Here is a 9,993-nt window from a genome sequence, read left to right on the forward strand (position 1 = left end):
GTATACAAGTAATTACAAATTATGCAATACAAAAATTCGTTGCCTGTACAAAGAATCAAAGAATTTAATTAAATACAAAAATAATGAATTGAAATTATCTTTGAATTTGATTCAGATGGGTGCACGATTAAAAATTAACACCGTGCTTTCATTAACGCAAATGCATTTTTGTTGAGGACGGGCAACAACGCATGCATCCCCGCAACACACCCCTTAATTCAACGCATTTCTGGAGGATCGGGTGCACGATATTTCTACTAGCACAACACTACCTCAACATACTGCAATTTCACTAAGGACGGGCAAAGGACACATACCCGCACAACACACCCCTCAACGCAGAGTGTAATGGATGCAAGGTGTCTCTTGTTATCCCACAATGCACCCATCATTGCATTACATACCAATTTTTATTTTTCTTTTTAATTCATCAATAACAAGTCAAAAAGACTTTGCGATGTTCAATGTTTCATCTAGTCATTCACAAAAGTTAAGAACAACGCTACTAATGCATACAAATTAAAGAAATTAAACATGACATGGAAATAATCAACTGAATTAAATTGAAGGTAAATACAGAAAGCATTAAAAGCTAATTCTAATAAGTAGTAAATAACGTAATTTAGAAAGAAGTAAAGGAAAGTTGTAAAGAAAGCAAGTAAACATAGATAGGGATGTTGAATGAAAGAAGTTCTCAGAATTACCGCAATCACATCCCCTGCAAGCGGTTAATCCTGCTTGCCTAAGTCAATGGTATCTATGCGTCGATCTATGTCGCCTCCATAGTAAAGCTTAATACGTTGACCATTGACTTTAAATGCGTTGTTCCCGTCTAAAGTTGTTAGTTCCACTGCGCCGTGAGGAAAGATAGTCTTGATTCGGAACGACCCAGACCAGCAAGACTTCAACTTTCCTGGGAACAATCACAAACGTGCATTAAATAATAATACCTATTGACCTTCGACAAATGTCCGATCATTTATGCAGTTGTCATGCCACTTCTTGGTTTTCTCCTTATAGATCTTGGTATTTTCATAGGCTTCCCTTCGCCATTCGACCAACTGGTTCAATTGCAGCTTCCGGACTTTCCCCGCACTTGCTAAATCAAACTTCAGCTTCTTGCATGCCCACATCGCCTTATGTTCCAACTCGAGCGGCAGATGACAAGCTTTTCCAAAGACCAGGGCATACGGGGACATGCCAATTGGTGTTTTATAGGCAGTCTTGTATGCTCGATCGAGTGCTTCATCAAGCTTAGGCGACCAATCCTCCTAGAGGTATTGACATTCAATACTATTATTTAGCGTCTGATACATGGTGTGAATGATTTAGACTAAGAAGATGAGATACAATTGATGATAGAGATAGAAACAAATATAAAGACTGCCAATGTCTTGACACAAATCTGGATGGAGAAATCCCTTACCGGCGTATGGAGTGAATGGAAGGATGAGCGTCCCTCTCAGGCTTACCTCAACCGGTAGAGTTGATATAGGTACAGAGCTTCACGGCGGGAATTTGGAATGATTCGCCCTGAGACTCACCTCTCGGCCTTGCCTCTTTTCTTCTCAGATCTTCTCCGATCAACACTCAGATCAGCCTCTCTCTCAATATAACAATATCAAATAAGCCTCGTATCAAGTATATTTTTCAGTGAATTCTCTGAAGGTATTTATAGATGAATGCTCTGACTCTCTGTCATGTGGTCCCCACTTTATTGTTATGGAAATTTCCGAAAATGGTGGAATAAATATTCCTTCTGTTATGCAATCAATCCGTCGAAAATGCACAACAGTTAGTTGTACACGTGTCAAAATCCTCCGAGATTGCATTGATCATTTGCATCTTTCTATCGTGTGCTCGCATGCGGTGTTGTTTTTTATTACCACATGCGGTTGAAGTTGCGTTGATCGCAAAGCTCTTGATCGATTATCGCATGCACCGTCATTGCATTGATCGTCTATTCATTCCTGAATGATGGGCGCAATGCGACGTACATGTGTTGATCTTTTTCTCTTGAGCCATGAACACATATGGTGACTTGATTTCCTGCAAAACAGATTTGAAATATTCTTTTCTACCATTGCAATGGTGTTAGTGGGTGTATTGACGACAATTTATAATTCTTGCATTTCTTAGCTAATTTCTCTACAACTGATGCAACTTTCCTCTCTTTTAATCGCAATATCTAAATAAAGCAGTATAACTTGTATTTCTACAAGTTATCAATTACATAATTCACATTACATGTAATATAGATGTCCTCCAGTATATAACAATATAATATATAAATTAAGAGTATATATTATTTAACCAAATTTCTTTATCAGTCATACTATAATATATAAATCGCAGATTGACTTAATGTTCAACATAAAACATATATGTCAAAGTTTAACAAATACACTTTATTCAATATAAAACATAATTGCAAAGTATATATGCATAAATCCCACATTCACAACCCATATTTTTCAGATTAAACCACAATATAGATTATAAACCTAAATTAAATTATGTCATAAATATTGATACTTTCAAAAACAATTGAGTACATATCACCAAAAGCTATTAGTTTATACTAATAAGTATGGAAATAGGATTTAAAAAAAAAAATTGAACGATTTACATACTATATATGGAATAGATGAAGACTACGCAGTTAAAAAGTTACCAGATTTTAACCTTCAATCAACCAGAAATGGTTTGAGTGTCAGCTACTCTAAGGTTTCAGAAGTTTCACTTTGCTATTATAAAATAGAGAAGAAATATGGAGATCTTTCAATCCACAATTTGTTATTTACAAAATACGAAAGCGATAAACAAGGGTTGATAAAAGAGAAACCTATTGGAAGTTTTATTAAATCGGTAAAAGATAATATCACAATCGATAGTCTAAATATATCTTCATTGATGAGGAGACTTTTCAATTTCCTTTTTTGAAAATTGTGATAGATGGTTTAGGGACTAAAATGTAATTAGGCCCTAATATTTATGAAATTAAGAAATTCACTTAGACATTATTTTAAATAATAGAAATTTGGACACCAATGAAATATAGACACTTTATTTGGGTCTTCTGTGTTGATATATATATATTGGTCCAACTGAATTTTTATTATATATTTTTTTTTTTCAAAACCCCCTTAACATAAGGGGAACTATGCTGACAAATGAAATATTGGGTATCCTTGGAGAACATATTTGTGGGAGGTCCAACCTAAGAAACCAATGGTCATATTTCGGTTATGAGATTATTACGGATTCAATCCCTTTTCAAAACTTATTTTTCATAAATGTCCAAATTTTTTTATATCTTTGTATATAAGATTGAATGAATTTTTCTTGGACTAAAATACGCTTGAGTGTGTTAAGCGACTGGAGAGAAAATGTGACATAGGGAAAAAAAATCCATATTTACGGAACATCCTTAATGTAGGAGAGAGAAAATGTATTTATTTATTAAGATTTTATTCCTTTTGTTTAATTAGAGAGGGAAAATACATTTATCTGTTGAGATTTTGTTCATTTTGTTTAATTGGAGAGAAAAGATATATTTAATCAAATTTTATTTTCTATTTACGTTGGTTTCATGTATCAACTTATTGGTTTATCTGGCGGATTTATGGATACTTTAAATATACATTATAACATTTTGTTAGGTATTTGAAAATATCCTAACGAATATATGAAATATACCACAGTATATAAGAGTTTGACTCAATGCTTGACATAAATCACACTATAAACCAATATATGAAATTTATCACGGTATATAAACCATATATTGGTTTAATATTTGACATAAATCACAGTATATGTCATAAATTTCATTTATTTCATAGTATATATATCATAAATACCATTTAGATAGTAAAAAATCTCAACAAATCAAAATGTGTATATATATATATATAATAAATATATATATAATATATATTATATTCATAACATAAATTCTAAATAATTATAGTAATAATAAATATAACACTCTCATTCATATCAAATAAACGAATACATATATCACAATATATATTTCCTATAAATGCTAAAAAAAATTAGAAAAACAGTGCATATATCACAATATATATCAAATATGTATATCACAGTGTATATATATATATGAGGGTTTAAGAGAGAAGTTGAAGAATATGGGAAGTTGTGTGTAACACTCCATATATTTTTTAGTAATAATGTAATTTCAGTAATTTTTTATTATTTGGAATTTCAGTAATTTTTATTAGTTGGAGGGCATTTTCTTGGGATTATGGACTTCAAGTGTAAGTTCGGGAATTTAATTGTTGGCGTGAAATATTCAATTTGGAAATTGATGACAGGAATTAATTTCTTTTTTGAGAAGGAAAGAAATTTAATAGTATAAAGTGGAATAAGGAAAAGAATAAAATATAATTTATATTTACTTCCTTTTTAGTTTATTATTATTATTATTATTTTATAAACCTCCCCTCCAAATCCCTTTCTCCCTCATGCGCGCGACCAAGCCTTTCCCCCTCCCTTTTTTAATCTTTCGCCAGCCGTCGTCCTTCTCGTCGCCGACCTCAACCAGCAGTTTTGATCTCCCTGCCGCTTGCCGCTGACCTTGACCGCCAGCCCAGATCCGAGCCGCAAACAACCCAGATTCGACTTCGGCCTCTTCGCACCTCAACCTTTTGCACCGCCCAGATCCGACTTCAGTCTCCCACGCTGAAGCCACCCGTATTCGAGTCGCTTCGTCCGAACCGACCAGCGCCGCTCCAGACGCATCTACATCAGAGCCGCCGCCAGTGCCGCTCCTCTTTTTCAATCGATCGGATCTGCGTCGGATTCCTCTTGTCGCCACCGTCGTTGCTTGTGCCGTCATCAGATTTATCAACTTGGGTAAGATTTCTACTGTTTGGGGTTGTTTTTAATTGATTCTTGACTACCCATTTACTTTTGGCACCAATCGATTGAGGCCTTTATGTGTCAACTTTGGATTCATGTTCTTGAAGGAATTAAGGTGTTGTTTGGTGAAATTGGAATTATTTTAGCAGATTTGGTGTGCCTCATATCACACCTTGGGTGAGTTTACCCAGATTTTTGGCAGTACTTGAAATATGTGTGATTAGGCCTTGGTTTTAATTTTAAAACTTGGTTGCGTTCTTATGTCAGGGTTTTACTTGGAGTTGCTGGTTTCGTTGGCTGTCTGAGATTGTCTGCGGATTTTCGATTTAGGTAAAGTTAAATTGAAGATCTTTAAATAATTTAGTTAATTGGATTTAGACCCCAAAGATGAGTTTAGAACTTTGGATTTGTTATTTTCTGACCATGGGTGCTAAATTAATATTTGTAATGTATGTTATATGGTGGATTCAAAGCCTTCCAAGAGTTGTAAGAGGGTTAATTACTTGGATTAAATTGCGACCAAATTTAAGGTAAGTAATCTTACTACTAGAACTGCCCAGGGGCCAGTCACTGGATGTATGACAACATGATGAACTGATAGTTTAGTATATGTTACGGTAGAATGACAGCATGATGAACTGATAGTTTAGTATAACCGTTGTACGTTTTTGCTTGAGGATATGAAAGATGTATTTGTGCACATGGATACTTGAATGCTAGCATGAGATAATATTTGATTCCATGAGGTTGTATGTGATCTATAAATATTGAGGCATGTGTGTTTGTTGTAGAGCCATGATGTTGAAGCATATATGTATGTCATAGAGTTATTGTGATAAATATGGTGTCGAGCGTATGCTAGTGATTTTATTGATTAGTTAGAATGCCCACTAGGTTTGTGTTTCCTTTGAGATTCACCAGTTTGTGTTTCTTTCGGGATTCACCAGGTTTGTGTCTCCTTCGAGATTCACCAGTTTGTGTTTCCTTCGGGATTCACCAGATTGGTTTTCTTCAGGATTCACCAAAGATAGCGGGCATATTTAGCTACAGTAGGATAGAACTCAATTTTTCACGTATGTATGTGTCCCTTGAGGACTCGAACAATTTATATGTTCTACCAGAGATAGGCATCTAGGGGACATAGATGTCTAACCTGACCCTAGTAGTGGGGTTACTTACTGAGTATTTTGTACTCATTCTTTCTCATGTTGTTGTTTCAGGTAATGGTAGAGATGCATCGGCGATGGACAAACGAAATTCGTGATCGAGCCACTGGGACTAGTTTTTACGCTTCTGCTCATGAGATTTAGAGTTCTTTTCATGTTTCTCTTCTCTTTTGTTTTGATGTTTAAAACTTACTATTAAGAATCGTTTTTCAGACTTATTTATTATCCTTTATGATTTATGGGTACCCTACTGTTGTTTTAATATTTGAATTTAATGAAAGTCTTTTGAACTTGCCTTATTTAATTAGCATTTATTTCGCCATAACAGAGTGTCGTTTTGAGTTACATGCATGCATATATTTAGTAACGGCCTAACTTAAGTCCTAGAGGGTCAGGTTGTTACAGTTGGTATCAGAGCCCATGTTTTGGATTTGTAGACTGACTTACTACGTAAGTCTAAATAGTCCCTATGGCCCAATAACGGATCCTTCGTCATCACCAGGTATGTCCTACTAATGAAAGTTTCAATGCATGTATGAGATTAGTGATGTAGTATTTTAAAAACATGATTTCTGAGAAAGACCCAAAGATAGATAGTTAATTTATGAGTTCATGACAGAACATGGCACCTAAACCTAGAACAAGAAAGACAGTTAAAGAAGGAGCGCAAGCAGTGAGAGTAGCCAGACTGCCTCGGTAAGCTCCAAATCCGCCTATGACCCGAATTGATGGAAAAGGCAATGGAAGCCAGAATTAAGTGAAGTGTTGCATCCTCCCTAATGGGAAAGCTGTAGGAGCTTATTCGTAGCACAATTGCAAGAACAGATTGCCCCCAGGCTCAAGAGAAACCGGTGCTACCCGAGCAGTTACAACAGACTCGACCGCAGGATAGAGACATGCAGGTCCTGTCTTTTGAGGCTAAACAGAAATTTGATAAGTTGTCTCGCTTTGCTCTTGAACTAGTAGCCACCGAGGCAGCGAGGATAGAGAGATTCATCCAGGGCCTGAGGAGTGGACTGCAAGGTATGGTGCATACCTTGGACTTCAAGACGTATGTTGCGGCACTACAGCTCACCATAAGGATTGATCCTGACTCTCAGGTGGGAGAGGAATACAGGAGGTCGCTCGGGATATGGACCTCCGCAGGTCAAAAAAGGAAGGCTGAGCCCAGGGCTCCTGAGCATCAACAGAGGAACCAGAACATAGTGAATGCCCCACGTCAGTGGGGATAGTAGGGTTCCCAAGTTGTGACTGGCAGGGAGGATAGGCCGATATGTACTACTTGTGGTAAGCGACACTGGGGATGTTGTCTAGCTGGCTCTGAGGTCTGTTTTCGATGTGCCTAGAAGGGGCATATGTCAGAGAAATGTCCAAGGAGGAACACGCCTGAACATGGGGCCAGCCCATAAGCTCGTTTCAGAGGGGCCCAAGTCGTCAGCAGTAGCAGGGTAAGGTATTCTCTACCACTCAGCGTGAGGCCGATAAGTCAGGCACAGTGGTGATAGGTACGCTTCCCATTTTTGGCCACCATGCTTTAGTTTTTTTTTACTCTGGCTCTTCGCATTCGTTTATATCTATTGTATTTGTGAGGCATGCCATGTTAGACTCAGAACCTTTGCCATTTGCATTGTCTATTTCCATTCCATCAGAAGAGATCATGTTAGCTATAGAAAAGATAAAAGCATATCAGGTAGAGGTAGAAAATCGCACATTAGATGTAACCTTGATAATTTTAGATATGCGTGATTTTGATGTGATATTGGCATGGATTGGTTAGCTGCTAATCATGCCAGCATAGATTGCTCCCATAAGGAGGTCATCTTTAACCATCCTACAGGAGCCAGTTTTAAGTTTAAAGGGGTTGGGACCGTAGTCCTACCCAAAGTGAATTCAGCATTGAAGGCTAGACTATTTGACCAAGGAGCTTGGGGCTTTATGGCCAGTGTGGTGGACACTAAAGAGACTGAAGTTACCTTGACTTTGGAGCCAGTAGTGAGGGATTTTCCAGACGTTTTTCCAGAGGATCTTCCCGGACTGCCCCCCCAGCGGTAGATAGATTTTGCTATTGAGTTGGAGCCAGACACAACCTCTATTTCGAAGGCTCCATACAGGATGGCCCCGACAGAGTTGAAGAAATTGAAGGTCCAATTGCAAGAGTTGTTGAACAAGGGTTTCATACGCCCTAGCGTGTCACCATGGGGTGCACCTGTTTTGTTTATGAAAAAGAAGGATGGATCGTTACGTCTATGCATTGATTATAGAGAGATGAACAAGGTGACCGTCAAGAATAAGTATCCCCTCCCCAGGATTGATGATTTTTTCGACCAGTTGCAGGGAGCTACAGTATTCTCAAAGATTGATCTCCGATCAGGATACCATCAGTTGAGAATAAAAGATAGTGACATAACCAAGACAGCTTTTCGTTTGAGGTATGGACATTATGAGTTCATAGTAATGTCGTTCGGTCTAACGAATGCACCAGCAGTGTTCATGGATTTGATGAATAGGGTGTTCAAGGAATTCCTCAACACCTTTGTGATTGTTTTTATTGATGATATCTTGGTATATTCCAAGACAGAGACCAAACATGAGGAGCATTTGTGGAAAGTTTTGGAAATGTTGAGGGCCAATAAGCTATATGCTAAGTTTTCTAAATGTGCATTTTGGTTGAGGCAGGTGTCCTTTCTAGGGCATGTAATATCGAAGGAAGGTGTCTCTGTGGACCCTGCAAAAATTAAGGCAGTTTCCTAGGGTTAGCAGGCTGCTATAGACGATTTGTAAAGGATTTCTCTCGCATAGCCGCCCCATTGACCTAGTTGACCCGGAAGGGAGCGGCTTTTGTTTGGAATGAGGCTTGTAAAAACAGTTTCCAAGACCTCAAGCAGAGGTTGGTTTCAGCCCCAGTCCTTATAGTATCAGATGAATCAGGTGGTTTTGTCATTTATAGTGACGTGTCCAAGAAGGGGTTGGGATGCGTATTGATGCAACAGGGCAGAGTAGTTGCTTACGCTTCACGTCAGTTAAAGAAGCTGAACAGAATTATCCCACTCACGACTTGAAATTAGCAGCAGTGGTTTTTGCTCTCAAGATCTGGAGGCATTACTTGTATAGAAAGAAGTTACAGATCTTTACCGACCATAAGAGTTTAAAGTACTTTTTCACTCATAAAGAGTTGAACATGAGGCAAAGAAGGTGGTTGGAGCTGGTGAAGGATTATGACTGTGAAATTTTGTACCACCCAAGAAAGGCAAATGTAGTGGCAGATGCTCTAAGCAGAAGGGTGGCTCATTCAGTAGCCCTTATTACTAGACATACTCATTTGTGCAGGGAGCTAGAGAGGGCAGAGATTGCAGTGGCAGTGGGAAAGGTCATGACACAGTTAGCACTGTTGTCAGTGCGATCGAGTCTAAGGCAGAAGATTATTGATGCGCAGCAAGGTGACCCTCATCTGGAGGAGAGACTTCATAGGGTGGAGTCAAGCCAGGATGGTGAATTCTCAGTATCAGTGGAAGGTGGCCTCCTTTATCAGGGACATTTGTACGTGCCAGCAGTTAGTGATATTAAAAATAAGTTGTTGTTAGAGGCTTATAGTTCCTTATTTTCGATTCACCCCGACAGCACCAAGATGTATGAGGACTTGAAACGTTACTACTGGTGGATGATATGAAAAGAGAGATTGCAAAGTTCGTTAGTAAGTACTTGGTGTGCCAGCAGGTGAAAACCCTGAGGCAGAAACCAGCAGACTTGTTACAGCCATTGAGTGTACCAGAATGGAAGTGGGAGCATGTGTCTATGGACTTCATCGTGGGGTTGCCACAGACAGTCAAAGGTTTCAATGTGGTATGGGTGGTGGTGGACAGACTTACAAAGTTTGCACATTTCATACCTGGGAAGTCCACTTTTTCAATAAATAATTGGGCACAGATATACATGAAGGAGGTGG

The 9,993-nt window shown here is 38.2% G+C and overlaps 1 protein-coding gene across 1 annotated transcript; it reads left to right on the plus strand.

The window, feature by feature from the left end:
* The first annotated feature begins 9,021 nt into the window (after positions 1-9,021).
* On the plus strand, positions 9,022-9,717 carry LOC120090653. Its single transcript, XM_039048370.1, has one exon. The coding sequence runs from the start codon at positions 9,022-9,024 to the stop codon at positions 9,715-9,717; it is 696 nt and encodes a 231-aa protein (XP_038904298.1).
* Positions 9,718-9,993: the final 276 nt, after the last annotated feature.

The sequence above is a fragment of the Benincasa hispida genome, chromosome 11 (genome assembly GCF_009727055.1).
Source record: "Benincasa hispida cultivar B227 chromosome 11, ASM972705v1, whole genome shotgun sequence".
NCBI classification, from domain to species: domain Eukaryota; kingdom Viridiplantae; phylum Streptophyta; class Magnoliopsida; order Cucurbitales; family Cucurbitaceae; genus Benincasa; species Benincasa hispida.

What these genes read in the sequence shown, in the direction of transcription:
- LOC120090653 (XM_039048370.1), top strand. Translation starts at nt 9,022, where the DNA reads ATGCGTATTGATGCAACAGGGCAGAGTAGTTGCTTACGCTTCACGTCA.